Here is a 20,264-nt window from a genome sequence, read left to right as displayed (position 1 = left end):
GAGCGGTGCCCAGCTCGGCCTGCTTGCCTGCCAAAGACAGTATTTTGCCTTCAAGTTATCAGTATAGCCGAGTTCAGCTCCTCGAAAACACATTCCAGTCTAGCAGAGTAGATAAACAATTCCCCGGCTGCAGAGCAAAGGGCCCGGCCTCTCTGTCTCCATGCAAGTAATTCATTGCTTCTGTTACCATGGTAGGCCTATGGCTCCTCTCATTACACGCAGACACGTAGGCACATATGCACTCAGTATAGAGTAGCCTCTGCCCGAGAGACCTTTTCCTTCTAGATAATATGGTTCCTTAAACATAAGATATCAGATATGATTTAGGAACGAGTTGATCTGACATGCCAGACTTCTGTCTCTCCCCTCTAGGGCTAAATGTCAAGTCCCCTGCACCCTCCAGTCTCACGTCAGTCACACGTCATGCTGCTGCGCGCGCATCCTTGCCACAGATTCCTGCTGACACTGCAAAATTCCATTAAGTATCCACCCACTTGTGACACTTTCATGTGACGTTTCCCTAGCACACGCCTCTGTGTACGCCCTAGTGCACGCCTTCTGATTACGTTTTGCTATGCACATGTGTCCTTATCACGTTTTCTCTCAGCTGTTACGCCTTCTGTATTGGCCTCCATTCTGTACATTAACTATAAAAGTTATGTTCTGTCAATAAAGTATGCTCTATCCCTTCCTGATCCTCTATGGGGACAGGAACATGATATCCATGTTCGAACCATTCCATTTCATGGAATAAAACCCACTTTGAAACTCAGCTGCCACGGACTTTGTGTCTCTTTATTTCCGATTGAGTTATTATTATTGAACTTTACCGCATAGAAATTCAGACGGTAAATTACTATTTACCACACTCCCACCCTATGTTTTTTGGCCATTTACTGAGAGTGTAACCCTGCATGCGCCCCAAAGGGGGTACTTAGACAGGGGCATGTAATGTAACAGCCCCTCCAGAACACCGCTCTTTATTTCATATCGGGATTGGAGTCTCACCTGTCCCACGGATGAGGCAGTGGCCTCTAAAGGTAGGTAACTGTCTGCAACCATTTCAGATAAAGTCAAGGGTGTTCCAGCCCTCTCAGGTAGTTTGCGAAAGGATCACCGGTTCAACCCGTTTAGACGCATCGAGAAGTACCATCATAGCAAGGGACCTCATAGTATACTTACCTATATTGCAAGGGCTGTGCTATTGCAGGGTTAATCCCCCATACACAGGCAAACACCAGAGCTTCCATCTCCCAATCAGAGAAATGACTGAAAGCGGCAGAGTCTCATGATGTAGGGGGTGGAGATTTTTGGCTCATATCCGCCGTGCTATCAATCAAGAGCCTCGAGGGAGAGGGTCAATTTTCCTACCTAGTCACAATTTAGAGGTGGAATCTACAGGCGAACACAAACAGGATATAAGCAGCACCGTCTCATCGTCACCGAGGAGATGCCAGACTGATAGAATGAGGCCTCACTCGCCCCTGCTACCAAGTAGTCAAATGGAAGGAGAGAGAAAAGATGTTTAGGCTGTGAGAAGTTGCTCAATTGACAGAACTGCTGACTCTCCCCTTATATTCGCGTCTTACTTGAGCAACCGGACGTTTCAGATCTCGTCCTCGCAAGCTCAGTCAGACACCTTTTTCTCACCCCATGGCGTGCCTCAGGGCTCAATTTTGAGTCCGTTATTTTTTAACCTGTATCTCCGCCCTCTCGCCGATTTAGCAGAGCGAGTAGGTCTAGAACTCATGACATATGCGGATGATTCGCAGATTATTTTTTCTCTTACCAACTCAAAGCCTTCATCCCCCTCTGCGCTGAAATTAGGTCTTCACGAAGTCTTCAGCTGGATGTCAACAAATCAGCTGAAGCTCAACGGGGAGAAGACGGAGATTCTTCTCCTAGGTAAAAAGAGAGATCTGTGGCAGGATACCCATTGGCCGCCATCCTTGGGTGCTTTTCCCAGCCCGGCTACCCAGGTCAGAAACTTAGGGGTATGCATCGATGATTCTTTATCGATGAAACAGCAGGTCAATAAAGTAGCTGGTACGTGCTTCACTATCCTCAAATGGCTGCGGAAGATCATCTGGATGCTGCCTGTGGATACCCAGAAGACCGTAGTCAATGCACTGATTACATCTAGGCTTGACTACGGTAACATCTTATATCTGGGTTCCAATTTAGCTGTGATTAGGCGGCTTCAACTGGTCCAGAACTCCGCAGCCAGGCTGCTATGTAAGATCCCTAGGACAGCTAGGATCTCGAAGCACCTAAAGGACCTGCACTGGCTTAGAGTTGAGAACCGGGTTCGGTTCAAAGCGTTGACCTACATGTTTAAGATCAAGGCAGGAACCGCACCAAAGTACCTGCAAAAACTGGTTAGGCCCTACGTTCCTGCACGCAACCTCCGCTCTTTAAATGGAGCAAACTTTGTGGTTCCTAGATTTAAACTGGCCCGTATGGGGGGAAAGTCCTTTTCCCATCTGGGACCAGTCCTTTGGAACTCCCTTCCCTTAGCCCTGCGTAAGGAGGAAAATCTTGCCAGCTTTAAGAAAGGCGTTAAAACTTGGCTCTTTGATAAATAATCGCGGTCTTTGACCGCGTTGCTTTCTGCGCTTTCTGTGTTTTCAGCCTCCCAATCTTGGCGCCGGGAAACCCTTTGTGGGTATCTGCGCGCATTATAAGTGCAAAAAAATAAATAAAATAAAATAAATAAATATTCTGCAGGGTGAATGAGAAGCAAGGGCTGGGAAGAGCATGAAACCTCCTACGCAGTAACCATGCCCGCTCCTTCACTGTACAAATGCATTAGAAGCTAAAGACTGTCAAAGGTGATAATCTCTGAAGACTATATAAGACAAGGTAGAAAGACTAAAAAAGGAAAACAAAACCTGAGACTCAATTTCTAGGTTGTCTATGAAGTAATAGTCGAGCTGCCTTTGCAAAACTAAAATAAGAACAGCAAACTGAAAATGGCAAAGGTAGGAGTTGTTTCCTTGCTGGCACATGAAACATCAGTGGTAGGAACAGGAGCTAGAGGCTGGAGAAGGCACCTTGGGATCAGTGATCACTCCTACCAGGCCATCCACTTCTCACTCTTACGAAAAGACCTTTCTTGGCTGTAGAAGCTGTGCGCCCTGCACCCGTCTGCCTATTCTGGCCTTTCCTGTAATTTGTTCCACAGTCAAAATGGCAATCTGTGAGCCCAGTGGAGTAGCTCCAAGAAGGTACGGTTCTGCTCACCAGAGGTGGCACCCAAAGCACATCCACACCCACAGCTGAGGATGGCTACTGCCTCCGACTACCCTGTGTGGTCGGAGGCAGCCCTTGACCCCTCCCTGGTACCAGCATCACTCTAACGATGCCGCTCACAGCTCTCCTGCGACCGCGCTCTGTCACCGCTGCCCCCAGTTCGAGCCTGCTGCTCACAGGTCTGCCTGGTTAAGAGTAGGAGCTTTATTAATGTATTTACCTACTGCTGGTAATCTCCAAGTATTGACCTGATTTGGTCTCCTTTGGGTTTTAATTTGATTACTGGTACTGCATTAGTGTTTGGTTAGCTCATTTACTCACTGAGCTTCACCGGTGTCCCACCCTCCCGTTCCCGCTGTTTCTTCCTGCTCTTACGCTGTTCCTGCCCCTGCCTCACCACCATCCCAACTCCCCAAAAGCCCCTCCCACCTCCCAGGACTAGTTATGGAGATCGCTACACGCACCTAAGACAAGCCCGTCTGCACCTGGACCGCACCCAGCGCCAGGACCTCAGGTCCTCTCACCATTAGCCACAACACCAAAATGGGGCTCCTAACCCTGAACCATACACGCTGCAACAACCCTTTGATTCACATCCTCTTCATGATCTACTAAGTGATCCTTTACCTGCCATCACTGCCACTACTCCTGCGAAACAGGACCTCCAGTCCACGCTGGACCAGGCACCGCTACCGCTCAGAAGACCACTAACAACCCGGAACCACTCCACTGCATCCAACCCGATCCCTCAGCAAACACGCCACAGAAATCTGGGGCACCATCACCACCCTCACCCTGGACATGGCCTTCATCACAGAGACATGGCTCACACCCACCTCAAACACCAGATATTGCCACTGCCAAGCTCCGATGGCTACAAGATGATACACCGAAACCGCATCAATAAACACAGTAGGGGAAATCGCCATAATCTTCAAGGAATCCATTCGATGCACCATAACAAACGATGACACAATGCCTCTCAAGGAAACCTCAACTCCCGACTGCAAATCAATGCCAAGACCACAATAGGAGGCACCCTTGAGTACAGACCCCCGGGGCCCCGACCAGCCTTCTGCAACACCATCTCCAACCTCATCGCCCCCCTAGCCATTGACTACCTCCACTACGTCCTGCTCGGCGAGCTTAATTTTCACGTCGACCCACTAAGGACGCCAACTCAACCTCCCTCCTGGAGAACCTCAACAACATTGGCCTCACCCAATTAGTCACCGAACCTATGCACAAAGCCGGACACAAAGTCAACGCAATCTTGACCTCTAGCGACAGAATCAAATTCACGCACATCACAGAGCCCACCTGGACCGACCATGTCATTGTCCACTTTACCATCCCCAAAATCCAGCAGACCATCACCAAGCACCACAGCACCAACCACTGCAGCTGGGGCAAGGTAACCAAGACCCAATGGACTCAGACGCTCAGCTCCACCAGCAGCTGATCTTGACCAGGCATCCACAACTGCTCACCCTGGATCTACAGATACGCCAACAGAGTCGACTTACTGAAGCCGGCAAATACCAACAAAGCCTAAAGAAAATCCGCTGGTACAACCTAGAGCTCACAACCAGCAAGCAAAACTTCTACCGACTCTAGAAGTGATGGAGCATCACCAAGGACTCCTCCGATTGACCAGCTCACAAAGCAGCCCTCAGCATCTACCACCTGTGCATCAAGGAGGACAAAAGAGCAGCCATTACTAACCGAATCAACACCATGGTCAACCACATGAAGGAACTCTTCAGGATTGTCAAAGAATTCTCCAACCGGGCAGCCACAGAGAACACAGTCTACCCATCCCAACAACTCTGCAACACCCTCTCAGACCACTTCCACAGCAAGATTGCCATCTACAAAAACTTTGACCCCCAACCCACCACTCTCAGCCTCGACAACCTCAACCAACCAGCGAACACCATGCGACCAATAACCTGGACTCCACTCACCACTCAGACCACCAAAACCATCATGTCATTCATCCAATTTGGAACAGGAAGGAGTTAGGTCCTTAGCGGGACTGAGGGTGGGCTGGACCGTTATACCGATACAGAAAAAAGGGGAGGTGCCCAAACCTCATATCATAGTCATACAGTTATTTCATCAAGACCAAATGCCAATTAATTAGACCTGGTCAGGTACTTTTATTTATACCAATTATTCGTGTTTTTTGTTTATATCCTTTTTTTTTAAACTTATTTTTCATAGGCGAAAAAGAATGTACATTTAAAACATATACATGATATTACAAACTAAGCATTTGACAAACAGAACATAAATCAAAAATCAACAGTGCATCCAATTAACACTAAACATTAAACATTACAAAAAGCATTTCATTCATATTTACAAATCAATTTCTTATTAAAGACAAGCTAAGCGACATTTGATCACAAGAGTAAAGTAGTATATAGTTGTTTTTGATATATCACTCAATGATATAGTTAACTCTTGTTGGTATGCCGACGCGTTTCAGGTTCGAGGAACCAGTTCTCGAACCCTCATCAGGGCTTTGTTAATTGTCTGTATAGGATGCAAAAAACAATAAAGTTTTATTGACAACCTGTACGCCTCAACACTGTCACCCACAGCTTGTGGAATCATCAAAAATCTACCTTTATCTTTTAGGCTGGCGGTATCTTCATTAGTATCGACGCGAGGGGCGTTATGCTGTACTTGTGGTTAATTTCTACAATAAATAAGGCACAAGCCATGCAAAGAATGTAACCAAAGGAACAACGTTTTTAAACACTCAAACGCGTGTGCCTTAGTTCTACATACCTCCTTGTGCACCATCCGGCGCCTGATATCCCCTGATATCTGTATATCTTTTTGATATTAAAAAAAGCCATATACAAATCAAGCATAAAATACCTTACCAGCATCCTTAACGCTTCCATCTCCACAGCGACCTTTCCAGACAAATGAAAACACGCAGAGGTCAGAACCCTCCTAAGGAAGCTCTCTACTGACCAGAGCGACCTAAAACATTATCGACTGATCTCCCTGCTCCCATACTCAGCCAAAGAACTTGAGAAAGTCATCAACCAATTGCTCACTGATTACCTGGAATGAAACAACCTAATAGACTTCTGACAATCAGGGTTCAGGGCTAACTACAGCACTGATACTGCACTGATCGCTGTCACAGATGACATTAGAATCCTCCTGGGCAACGGAAAGACTGTGGCCCTGATCCTCCTTTTTGTGGTGTTCAACACCGTCTCCCATCACATCCTCAATGACAGACTCCACAACATCGGCATACAGTAACACGTCCTCAAGTAGGTCACCTCCTTCCTTTCAGGATGCACACAGAGCATCCGTCTAACATATGCGGTGTGCCCTAAGACTCATCCCTCAGCCCCACCCTGTTCAATGTATACATAGTCCCCCTCGCAGATGTCGTCAGATCCCATGGACTCAACACAATCTCCTACGCTGATGGCACAACTCATTCTCCCTTTCAATGAAGACCCTTCCATCATCAAAACCAACTTCCCCAACATCATGACTGATGTAGCCAAATGGATGAGAAACAGCGGCCTCACACTCAACTGTGACAAAAGAGAAGAATTAAGCTCCAGAAAAGACACCTCTGAATAGGACCACAGCTCAGCTTGTAGCCAGAAGAACTCGGACCAACACCCACACAACCTTGCCATCATCCTCGACAGCCAACTAAACATGAAACGACAAAGAAACCCAGTTGCCTCCTCCTGCTTCCACACCCTGTGCATGCTTCACAGAATCTTCAGATGGACCCTAATTAACAGCAGAAAAACAGTCATGCAGACCCTCATCACCAGCTGCCTCGACTATGGTAACGCCCTCTATGCCGGAATTTCCGCCCAGCTCCTCAAAAGACTGCAGACCATATAGAACACCAGAGCCAGACTCATCCTGTGCCTCCCTAAAAGGACACACATCACCTCTCACACCAGAGAACTCCACTGGCTATTCATCAGGAATAGATGCCAGTTCAAGAACCTCATGCACGCATACAAAGCTCTACATAACGAAGGACCTTCCTACATCAACCATCCACTGAACTTATACCTGTTCATAAGATACCTGCTCTCCGCCGCCCTCGCACACTGCTCTGAATCCATTGCAGCTGCAGCGGGGGAGGAGGAGGAGGTGGAGGGGTGCGCTCCTTCTCCTATATGGCCACCAAGGCCTGGAACAACGTGTCCCTCCACCTCTGGACATCACCCGTCCCTGAAGGATATCAGAAAGCAACTCAAGACCTGGCTGTTTAACTGAGACGCTGCACTTTTAATGTCCTGATACCCTGGGGTGACAGTGTTGTGCTATACAAATACTGACTGATTGATTGACTGATTGAGATCACTTTGCCTGAAGAGGGTCTATCTGCTGAGTACCACAACAAGCCACAAAATTCACCCAATGACAGGTGTATGTAGTTTTTGTGACAGGACGCCTGGCTCCTAAGATGACATTAAAAAACTTCGAAAGACGATCAAAGGTGTTTAGCTGTCGCTGCTCAATCTCCAAGCATGAAGGTGAAGATTGGGAAGGCCCGGTTGCAGAACCCTGCCTAGCTGCTTCGACAGCAGATTCTACCAGAGGGGCACCCTGATCTGAGAATAGATGCTCATGCCCAGGAATTCTAGGTGTGTTATTTCAATGTTCAGTCAAATGTCACTAGGATGGCTTGGGCCTGGTCGGTCCTGATCTTCTTGAGAACTTGGGGCAGGAGTGGTAATGGTGGAAAGGCATTCAGAGGACCTGAGTTCCACTCGAGGCAGAGTGCGGCTCTGAACACGAGACGCCTTAGAAACTCCAACATGCAGTACTACTGACATTGTGAGTTCTGGATGGCAGTGACCAAATCAAGCAAAGGTTCTCCCTATTCGGGGAAGAGGCTGTGTGCCACCTCCGGACGTAACTGCAATTTGTGATCCGCTAGGTGCAGACAGATGAGCTCATCTGCCTTGGCATTCAATGATCTTGTCAGATGATTCACCACAAAGAAGATTCCTTGGTGGTCCAGCCATTTCTAGAATCACACGGCTTCCTAGCACAGGGTCCATGACCCTGCCGCATCCTGTTTGTTGCAGCACTGCATGGCGGTGGTGTTATCTGTGAACACATGTATCGCCCTAGTGTGGAGGTGGTTGACAAGCACCTGGGGCTAGCCTGCCTTCAACTACCAGTGGATGAATTAGGTAAAGAATGGCCTCACTGACCTCCGAAGATACCGCCATCACTTTCCTACACACGCGAGGAGCACTGGTGAGACCAAAGGGGAGAACAAAAAACTGAAAATGCTCCTGTCTCACCACAAACCATAGGTAGGGCAGATGGGCCTGCAGAACCGGCATATGGGAATAGGCATCCTGCAGGTCCAATACCACCGTTCAATTTCGAGGATCAAGGGCAGATAAGACCTGGGCCAGCATGAACATTTTGAATTTTTCCTACTGGAGGAAGGTGTTGAGAGGACTAGGGGTGGGGGATAAATTCCTCTCCTCCGGCAGAGTTGGTGAAGTTTTGGCCACTCCACTTTAAGCATGTAATGTGGGGTTCTGGCCAAATTACGCCAACTGCCATCTTGCAGAGTTTTTTCTTGCGTGCGGCTCATCAACAGTAAGTTGGCGAGCACAAGTGAAATTTGGCATCCTCTAGCGTCATGTTCAGTGACAAGGAGGGCCCCTGGTGATATTTCGCAAACGCGGGTGGTCGTGGGCTGTCGCAACCGTTTGCGGGTAGAAAGCTGCTGCTCTTATAGAAAATCCACTTGAGCAGCAGCAAATTGTAACTGAGAGGCAGAGCTCTCTGATGCACGGCGTGCTGTTGTTCATGCTCATTTTTCAGCATGGAACAAGCTCCCGGTGCTAAAAATCAGCACAAGCAGAGCAACAAGCCTAACTTCACCCTATTGCAGAACTCCGCTGTACATCACAGAGTTTTTAATGGAGCTCCATGGAATTCAATGGAGGGAAACTGTGAGTTCCACCCACTCAGACAGAGGACGCAGGTCTAAAATCGGGCTAAGGCCTTAGTCCTTATTTGGCACCAGAAAACAGCGGGAATACCAAACATGTCCACCCTCTCAATGTCCCTTTTGGCCAAAAGGCCATGCACTTCCTGTCGCAAAAAGGAAAGATGGTCCTCTGCCAGTCACTGAGAGGGTGTTGAAGAAAGGAGAAAGGTAGGACGTAGCCCTTCCACTTAATCTACAGGACTTAACTGTCGGATGTTATGGCCTGCCAACCCAGCAAGAAGTGTCAAATACAGCCTCCTTTTGGGTAGCTTTGCTCCACTAAGGGCACGCTAAAGGGGCTTAGCAGGTAGGGCTATTAGGAGGTAGTGGACTGGGTGGCCCATTAAACTTGACCATAGGGGTGGTGGGCACCACACCAAGACCTTGAAACTGTTGTGTGCCGTGCTGTGGTTGTATTGACTGACGGTATGGGGTACCTATGCCAAAGTCACGAAAGGAAAGGTAGGGCTGTTGTCGTTGGCATGTTGGGGCAGGTATGCCCAAGAAGTGTGCCGTGGTCCTGCTCTTCTTTAAATTGCTTGAGAGAAGAGTCTGACTTGTCCACAAACGCGTGAGTCCCCTCAAATGGCATGTCTCTGAGGGACAATGGAAATTGCCTCAAACACTGGTAGTCCGCAGCCACGTGACCTCGAATGGTGACACGGTTCCAGCGGCCCGCCCAATGAAACTGGTGCCACCAGACAAAGAATTTTGTACGTGGCTGCGTTATGACCATCCTCTGGCGAGGAACGGTCAAAGATTGTCAGGGATACCTGGGATGATGTCAAGAGTCTCAAAGGATGTGAAAATAGCACACCAGCAGGCAGCTGGCATTCTTGAGCAAAGTACCAAGCTGGTTGATGAGAAACCCCTTTCACAAACGTCTCGCCCATTTCTAATCCCCATCAAGGGGAGTTGTTGGGAATTAATTGGGATTAGTCTTGCTTTAAAATGCCTACACCACCCAGCTTTAAGGTCACGGGTGCGGAGATAAAAATGCTAGGTCGCCTGGGGCAGGGAGGTGGCTTTGTGGAATTTGGCAGTTGACCGGGTGGCCAGAGCAAGGTTTGGCCCATGCCCCCAACAAAGTATAAGTGACAGCCTAGTTAAATGTTAAGAGGGGCTCAGTAAACGTCTGCCTCAGCCGAGAACCACTTTAATTGTTCTTGACCTCCAGGGAAGAGAGATGGCAGACAAGGACTTTGGCTACACTACGCATAACTGTGGCTTAGGAAGCACTGTCCTCAGTGGAAGGGCCAGGTATCAAGGCTAGTAGCCTCCTTTAGGTCATCATACCAATTCACCATGTGATAAGGTTGGCCAATCTTAACAGCGGCATCATAATAATTTCTAAATTCATGCTAAACAGGGAATGCAGGGTGTGGTGCTAAAGTGGAAGAAATGGAGCCTCAATGGTGCCCAGGTGCAAATTCAATGGAGGGTGAACTGGCTCCGACTGGACATCACAGAGGACAATGGGGCCTCGTCTTCCAGCGTCGACAGAGTCTGCATTGACATCAATGAGGCAGGAACCGGCATGGAACATGGCTTGGACGTGGAGTCGAGAGTGGAGTTAAAGGTGCCCGTTATAAGCTCCTAGTGTCCAGCTTGTGCAGAGGGAGAAACCAACTGCAGTCACCCAGGTGAAGAATCTCTCTGCTCTGTGGGGCCCGCAGGCACGCCATACGGGGTCAGTAAAAGATCTGAGAACTCACAGCATGGCCTTCTGGAACTCTTCAATCTGCTAAGTAGTGATGGATGGCCCCAGAATTTCAGATTGAGCCAGAACAAGCTGCGCGATCGGCTTTTGAAGTCAAACACTTCGTGAGCGAGATCTAGATTTAAGGTGTCTCCCCTGCACCTTCCCAGGGGGGTGTGAGAGGTGGGATGGGGACAAATCCTGCTTAGATTTCTTGTGGTTTGTCTTCAAATCACCCAATGACCTGGATCGAGATGAAGAATGACCTATAAACGACCCTGGCAACTTCTGGATCTTGATTCAAGTCAAGTCAAGTTAAAATTTGTATAGCGCACTACTCACCCAGAGGGTCTCAAGGCGCTTGAGGGAGGGGGGGTACGTTATTTATCAAATATCCAAGTTTTGAGTTGTTTTCTGAAGGATAGGTGGTTCTGTGTAAGGCGGAGGTGGGTGGGGAGAGAATTCCACGTTTTGGCCGCTAAGTAGGAGAAAGATCTTCCTCCCATGGTGGATCTTTGGATGCGTGGAATCGCGGCGAGGGCTTGATTGGACGATCGTACTTGGACCGGTTTTGTCACTGAGTTTTACGGTGCTTGGAGATGTAGAGTTTTGCCTTGTGGTCTCATATGGCCTTCGGGGTTATCAACATGCAGTCCCTGCACAGAGTTGTGGCTCGACCCCAGGCACCACTAGCAAATCTCGTGAGGCTCTGTCAGATATATCTGATTCCAACAGTCCTTACAGGGCTTCAAACCTGTTGTTTAGGGCGTTGACATGCTTTGCATGCTGTAAAACAGTTTTTTAATTGAGGTAAGGACCTCAAAGAGATGAGAGGTAGCTCTGAATCCAAGTCTAGTGGCGCAGAGAGGAACTGACATCAGTGAGTCCACACGTCATTTGCAGAGTGGAACGGTGTCAGTGGGAGCTGCCCAGAACCACTTATGGGCACGCAGAGGTACTTCTGAAAAGTTTCTGGATAGAATCTGCCACCTGGGGAATATTCAGAAAGAAGTGAGGAATCTGCGGGTAGAAGTCTCTAACAGAAATCTATGGAACAAAAATAAGACCATACACTGAGCTAAACCTGCATAGAGAAACATAGGTGCATGCCCGTCAGAAGACACTCAGTACCAAACTTATGTCACATTTTTGTTTACCTAATCAATTCCTTCATGATATCAGGTGGACTGCGTTGGCACAAGTAAATCCTGCTAGAAGTGTTGAAAACCTTGCTACTATTCTATTCTTTAAGGGGCAGAAATTAGTGTTTAAAGAAAAAAATCAGAACCCAAGATTGGAATCATTCAATAGATTGGAATATGTTACACAGAAAACTCAGTCCCAGGCTCCTTGTTTTCTGCAATTTCTTCAAAGTGGCAGCTGCGCTGAAATCAGTTCATGCTTAAGCCTTATGTGGCTGTGGCTAGTATTGAGACTACTGCTCTATTTAATACCTGGACAGCATTCTTTCAAGAGTGTCATCCGTCAGTACCTCAGACTCCTAGTAGCAGGTATAAGTTGGAGCATCCATCTATTAACTGTGTGCATAGGTAAACATCTGTTGACAATAAGCATTGGCCTTTATCCTCAGTAATATGATCAGCGGAGTCTAATTAAACTCTCCTCCCTGCATATTTCACTCGTCTTCCCTGATTTTTGCAGAAGTAAATGACCATCATATCTTTCCGCAGTGTTTTGATTGCAAATGGTGTTCTCAGCGCAGCCTTTGATACAGTCAACCACTCGCTCTTGATTAATAGACTTCGGGAGGTAGGGATCATGGGAGGAGCCCTGAAGTGGCTGGAATTTTTCTTGGAAGACAGAGCCTTCTTGGTTTTTGAAGAAGACTGCATCTCCGACCCAGTGCCTCTAACCTGTGGAGTCCCTCAAGGATCGGCATTAAGTCCCACCTTGTTTAACGTCTATATGAGTTCTCTGGCACATATTGTCACCCCGTTTAGGGTGCAGATTGTCACCTATGCAGATGACACTCAGTTAGTCGTTTCACTGAATAAAACTGACAACACAGAAGGGGCCCTTACGTCCTGTCTGAAAAAAGTGGCGAGGTGGATGGATATCTCCTTTTTGAAACTTAATGGAGCCAAAACTGAAATTATTCTTCTTGGCAAAATGGCTCCATCTAACATAAACTCTTGGTGGCCCAACAACTTAGGACCCGCTCCCCTCCCAAAAAAGTAAATAAAAAGTCTAGGAGTTACATTGGACGCTAATCTAGACTTCAAGGAACAGACGAGGAAAGTGGCAGACGTTTGCTACGGCCTTTTGCGGATGATTAGAAAAATCCTCCCTATTCTTCCTTTCCTGGCCAGAAGACTATTAATTCAAGCATTGATCCTATCTAGGTTGGATTATGCAAACGCTATTTATCTTGGAGCTCCTATATCCACCACTAATATATTACAGACTGTTCAAAATTGCACAGCTCGGCTTCTTTTAAATGTTCCCAAACGCTCCTCAGCCAATCCTGCTCTGGCTTCACTTCATTGGCTTCCCATTTGTGAAAGGATTCAATTTAAAGCAATGTGTATCATACATAAGGCACTGGAAGGAAAGGGATCCAGGTTGGCTCAGGCTATGATCCGTCGTTATCAGCCCAAAAGAGCCATAAGATCTGAGGGCAAATACCTTCTAGTATTTCCAAGAGTTAAACTTACTAGAAGCGGTGGCCGTATGTTTTCATATTCTGCTGCCAAACTGTGGAACTGTCTTCCCCTCCATATTCGTTCCCAATCTAATCATCACTGTTTTCAGAAACAGTAAAAAACTTTTCTTTTACCCTGATATGATAGGTTATGATCCTGATTTAGTGTCCTTAGCACTGGGATGCCTTTGGGTAACCAGGCGCTCTATAACTGCCCCTTCATTCATTCATTCATTCATTCTTGTGGGAGATGAATTCAGAGAGACATCTGATGGCTGCGTACATAAATCTTTTTATATAAAGTTTAATGCCAAAACGACACTTCCCAGCCATGGTTTTCTTCAAATAAATCCTGAATCTCAGTAATACAATAGGGTGCAAGTGTGCGTATGCCAATATATAGTTTAGGATAAGGGAAGGTACGCCACTTTAGTTTTATGATACTTGAACTATTTTCGGCATGTAAACATGTTTCATTATGCTATACAGTCACCAGTGGTATCACAGAATTTTTATTGATAACACCTCTCACATGACCAGGATCTTGCTGTTTTAAGTCGCGGTTTCCTCGTGACTCTTTCAACAATAGAAAACAATGAGAGGAGCACTCAATTTGAAGAAAGGTCATATAGAAAGTCTAATGGGTTTTAAACATATGAGATTTTCTACCCACAATGAATGAATACAGTATCAAGTAAAAAACATCAATAAGCCTCAAAAAAGCTGTGTATAGTCTCAATATTCATTCTTTTATTTCTTGTTTCCACAAAGAAAGACGAACAAGGACACAACCAACGTGTTTCGTTCCTTAACATTACTCTTTCAACAATACTAATGACAGAGAAACATGCTGACTTTCCATGGAGTGGTCAGGAACATGTCATTAATTTGTACAGAGTGTAATAAAAGACAATGGCTGATTGCTGTTTAACTACAATTTTAGTTCTCGTTCAGGGTGTGAAAGAGAACGGTTAGATCTACTATGTAGGGATAGCACCAACATAAAACAGTGGTTCAGGCACGGCACCAGTGTTACTTCATTTTTATGAAAGTATCCTTTCACTACACTTCAGTGATAACATTTCTCTCTCCATTCACTCATGCCTACAAATAAGATTGGTTTATATATCCCCATCATGACACGAAGGGGAGAACAGAGTACCTGATTTTGTCATGTCTTTAGTGCGCCCATGAGTTGTCTCTGTTGTACAGGTGCACACCATTAATCAGTAACCAGCTTTCAGACACTCAATTTCTAATGAAAAGTGCATAGTCAAGTGGGGTAGAGGCTTTATTAGAATTTGTGTTGCAAGTCCAGAGTGTTTGATATTTGGTGTGTATTCATACTTCCGCTATCCACGCCACATGCTTCATGTACACATTACTGGAGTATCTACATTGAACATCTCCGAATAGTCTTTTAGAATAAAGATCTGTGTCATTGCCCAAAGGTTTTTGCCTGCCAATGTACTCGAGCTCTCTCGCCTTCTACTGAGTACGAGGTGTCACCTAGTAACTTGCAATCTTGGCAGACCGTTACTGGCATCTGCAGTAAGTTAATCCACAACGCCAACCTAAAAAAGCAAAATAGGCGCAGTGCCCTGACTGGACACATTTTCACCAAGCTTTTGTTTTATTTTGCCTTGGCTTTTTCATTGGTAAAGAAGGATAAATAGTGTTCCATTCCAACCAAAAGTTGTGCATCAATTGGACTTGAAAGAAGCACTGTGTTCCAGCCGGAGAAATTTTTATCAGAAACAGGTCCATGCTCGTTGCAATTTCCTTCCAGGTCAGGACAACACACAGAATCTGGAGAAGCACAGGGGCTGGAAGCTCCCCTTATTCAATATACATCTATCACCATCCAGTGAAGACTTCTCTGCTTTCTTTAACCTAAAGACTGATAACATCAGGAGCGATCTCAATGACGCAAGACTTTACTCTAGCCCCCACTGCACAATACCCACTGAACCAAAAAACAATGCCACATAGTCGTCCTTTGACACCTACTCAGAAGAAACAATCGGCGAACTGCTCAGAACACTGAAACCTTCTAATCACCTCACAGACCCCCTTCCTGCTAACGCTGTAAAAGACCTCTCCCCACTGCTCCTCCCACTTTGGACCAAAATTATTAACAGTTCACTTCAACAAGGACTCATACCCGACTCCCTCAAAGTGGGACAAGTCACGCCTATACTCAAGAAACCAACAGCCGACCCTACTGACCTAAACAATTACCGTCCTATTACAAATATCTCCACCCTGGCCAAACTGCTGGAAAAATGCGTACAACTCCAATTAACAGAACACATTGATCAGTTTGACCTCCTCAACCCTCATCAATCAGGCTTCAGTGCAGGACACAGTACGGAAACAGCCATGACAAGCATAATTGACAATGCCCTCCAAAGTCTAGACCAAAACGATAGCTGCTTCCTCATCCTACTTGATCTCTCCACAGTCAAACACGAGAACTTACTCGAGCTGTTGAATATCAGAATGGGTCTATCAGGGACTGTACTCAGATGGTTTACTTCCTTTCTACATAACCGGTCCCAGAAATTCAAGAGTAACAATTTGATGTCCCCACCTGTGCCTGTAACATTAGGCGTCCCACAAGGATCTTCCCTATCCCCTACACTATTTAACCTAGTCATGGAGCCACTCACCACGCTGTTACAGGCATCTAATGTACAATTTCACATGTAGGCTGACGACACCCAACTCTATCTCAAATTACAATCCCCCGAAGACATCGAACTTCTGAACTCAACGCTCAGAAACACCCAATCACGGCTGGCCGAAAATCACCTCAAACTCAATGCACTGAAAACCGAGTTCCTTCTGATCTCACCCCCCGCGAAAGCCTCCACCACTCAAACATGGCTTAAGCACCTTACTGCACTCAATGTCCAACCTACCATTGTAGACTCCGCAAATTCCTTAGGCATAACCCTTGATTCCAATCTCAATATGCAACTTCATATCAGCAAAGCAACTAGGGGAGCTAATCTCCAAATCAATACTTTGAGGAAACTTAAACCCTTCCTCCCAGTTAAGGACTTCCAAACTGCAATACAAGCCCTAGTCATTCCTCGGATAGACTACGGAAGCGTCGCCCTCTGCGGACTCCCCCTATCAACAATCGCACCCCTAAGAGCCTCCCTGAACGCTATAGCGAGACTCATCACTGGATCAAAGAAATGCTCACACATTTCCCCTGACTTTAAATCCCTGAACTGGCTACCTTTTGAAGCCAGAATCCATCTGAAAATCGCCTGCATGACGCACATGGCTGTACACCACAATTCGCCTAGCTACCTCACTCAGAAGCTCTCTATCTCAGGTGGCTAAAGAGCCACTAGAAGCACAAAAAATCTTCTCCTGAAACCTCGAAGATTTCGGAAGGAAAAAACTTATAAACACTCCTTCTCAGGAATGGCACCCAGGATCTGGAACCCACTCCCTCCAGAAACCAGACTTATCTCCTCCTCTGCATTTTTCAAGAAGGAAGTAAAAGCTATCCTCATGGCTAAATTCACCTGAACATTTACACTGGATTTATTTGAGACTGTGCACCTACTTGTACCATTCATTTTGTCTAACCGTCTATGCTCTATGATGTCCCTACTCTAATCTGCTACCCTCTTATTTTCTACAACTCTTTGTTGTATCTATCATCTTATTTTCTACAACTCTTTGATGTACCTACCCTATCTTGCTACCCACCTACTTTCTACAGCTACTCTGTGCTCAAAAGACTGATTATCACTCATGTTTTTTTCCTCCCCTTGTTTTTTGTTAAGCGCTCTGATATCTGTAAAGATCTTGTTCGCGCTATATAAAACTTTCGAAATAAATAAAAAATAAATTGTGTAGATGCCCTCGGTCACATGGGCGGCCCAACTAACCTAAAACTGGTACTTCTTAGTTCCAAGATGTTAGCTCCTGTAGTCCGGTACTCCTGTAGGCTTAACTTGGTAAGCAGTTGTATTGGATTGATGGGAGGCCTGGTCACCCCCAAATGGGTTGTTCCAGCAAATAAATCCCACTGTACAATGAGGACATATGTACCGATTGACTGGGCTTCCTGAATTTCATCAGACACATCGGTTGAAAAAGTAGGCCAAAGGGCAAATCTACCAGAGCAAACTAGATACACTGTCTGGAGCAACTGACCCAAAGACTGCAGGCCGTAAAACAAAGACTATGCAAAAAGTGAAAGTTCTCAAAGTTTATGTAGAGTATGCAAACTCTTTTTCATAGATGGCCATTTGCCATGGGGTTACATATTATGTTAAAGCAGTGCCTTACTGCCTAAGTGCTATAACAGCAGTTGGTGTGTAGACTGACCTGAAGAGGTGATAGTGCCTTGTGGCTTTATATGTAAGATCATTTTAAATGCGATATCTTTCATTCCACTAAACAAAGACCTATTTCTTTCCAAAGACACATCTTACACTAGATATTGAGTTTTTATTTAAATTACATCCCTCAAATAGCATCTGAGAGCCCTGAAATAAAAATAAAAACATAGACACTGCCCAGTACACGTGCTCTCCCCCAGGACCCAAAGAAATAGAAGAGATAAAGGGTTGGTGCTGACAATAGTAGAGCCTAAAGATTGTCATAATAAAGGCACATCAAGGAAGACTTTACTTCAATATATCTTCTGTCTCCAATATTAACAAACACTGGGAAAGACTCTAGAGTGGACCTTGAAAATCCGGCATACTTTAAATTTATTTTTATTAAACATAGGCCATAGGTATTAAAAGTGCAGTAGGAATAAAACGTAAAAAATGTTTTTGTCCAGTTCTTGCCGAAGAAAAAAAGTACTAAATAACGAATTGCAAAAATACATTTAAAAAAATAACATGGAAGAAAAGCAAAAAATAGAAAACGGACTGGCCTACCAGCCCTCTCACATTAGGGGACTACATTTTAGACAGATGTACACAAGCTAAATGCTATCACTCACAATGAAGAGTAGTTGAGGTGGGCTAACCCACAGCCTGCATGCTGTATGTTGTGTCGGCAGAAGCAAGATGTGATTGACATTTCAACAGACCAATGCATGAAGGGAACTTACCAAAAGCCAATGCAAGTATATACGCAATTTTATTAAGAGTTATTTGGAAAACAGTCTGGTGAGACAGCTAAAAACACCTATGGTTCAGACATAAAATGGGTGACAGGTTCCCACGCAGTAGGATGATACATGGTAGGGGAACATTATCAGGATTCCAATTGATCAAGACAAATGGGTACTGTTTCCAAAGAATACAATCAGTGAACACTGACTGCAGAAAGCACAGGTGAGAGCCAACAGAAATGTGTTTTTTTCCAAGGAAGGAGGCTAAGGTACCAGGGGTAGATTAGAACCTTTAAAAACAATACTTACGCTTTTCTGATGCGTTCCAAAGAATCTTTATCTTTAGCAACCATGTCTGCTAAAATATGCTGCACTCCTGTTTGCACTTCAAGCAAGGAAGCCAATCCTATAATCAGACAAAAAGTGACAACATTTTATAATTCACTATCAAAGGCCCATCATACTGGTTGTAAAATGCTTAACATGGTCTTAAACGGGAAAACACAAGTCATTAACCCTCAAAACGCATCCAGAGGAGCACCTCCTTTACTTAGACTATTCTTCTGGTGCAAACCGCCCATTTGCTTTAATGTTTTCGTCATGCACTGGTATGGATTCCGGTCATACCTAATGATTTCTTTTGAAGGGATACCAAAGGTTGTTATTGCGGAGAAGAATCACTAGAAAAACGTCATAAAGCCTATTTAAAACAGATGTATTATTTTCATTTAAGTAATATCTTGCTAAGGGGTACGTTTCGAACATTAAGGAGCAAACCTCAGATACCACTATTGCTAAATATGGAGAGAAGACGGCTGAAATAGAGAACCGGGATGTACTGTTGCAGAAATAAATCATATATACAAGTAACGGAAAAGAGACATTACTATTTAGAAAATAAGGACTTTGAAATGGCAGAAACAAGAGGTGCAATACTGTGTAAGTTGATGAGCCATGGAGTCTGCCATTCCAATAATTTAAAAAAGACTGCGGAGACGAGGGGGGATCATGATGTAAGCGTCAAATTAAAGTTGCGTCAAAGATATGGTTCTAAGAGTACTTTCAGTTCAGGGAGATTCCGTCAAACAATGATGCCCTTCTTCACACTCTGAACTGTGTTCTTCTGCTCTATGATCTCTTGGGAGCATGTTGGATGAGAAAATTAGTCCATCACCGAAATCACACCAAAATCATCCTTTGCAGAGTATGGAACATCAAAAAAAAGAGGCTAAATGAAATATGTCTGCTGATGAACTGCTACAGAATCCTTTCCTCTAGCGGTGCAGGCCTGAGAGAACAAGTAGTTTTTCCATAACTCAGCCTTTTTTTTTTACTAATATAGTGGAAATACCGTGTGTTGTCAAGACAGGAAATTAAAGATTGATGAATATTTCTAATTATGAACAGTAAAGAAGGGGAAAAACTCAGCCTTTTAAGTGTTAATCTTAACTGTCAAGGATGACGTCAGGCCCCTAGCAACTGCAACTCTATGTGTCCTACTGCCAGAAATGGGTTTATTAATTTG

At 45.3% G+C, this 20,264-nt stretch overlaps 1 protein-coding gene across 2 annotated transcripts in view; it reads right to left on the bottom strand.

The window, feature by feature from the left end:
- SRBD1 (S1 RNA binding domain 1) overlaps positions 1-20,264 on the bottom strand; it is an 855,271-nt gene that overhangs the window by 588,099 nt on the left and 246,908 nt on the right. For both annotated transcript variants that reach the window (XM_086927787.1, XM_086927788.1), the window contains exon 9: positions 19,049-19,145. In XM_086927787.1, coding sequence (XP_086783913.1) covers positions 19,049-19,145 — 97 coding nt within the window. The remainder of the gene's footprint in view (positions 1-19,048; positions 19,146-20,264) is intronic.

This window comes from Lissotriton vulgaris, chromosome 6 (genome assembly GCF_964263255.1).
Source record: "Lissotriton vulgaris chromosome 6, aLisVul1.2, whole genome shotgun sequence".
Classification (NCBI taxonomy): domain Eukaryota; kingdom Metazoa; phylum Chordata; class Amphibia; order Caudata; family Salamandridae; genus Lissotriton; species Lissotriton vulgaris.
This window is presented reverse-complemented; position numbering and strand designations above follow the sequence as displayed.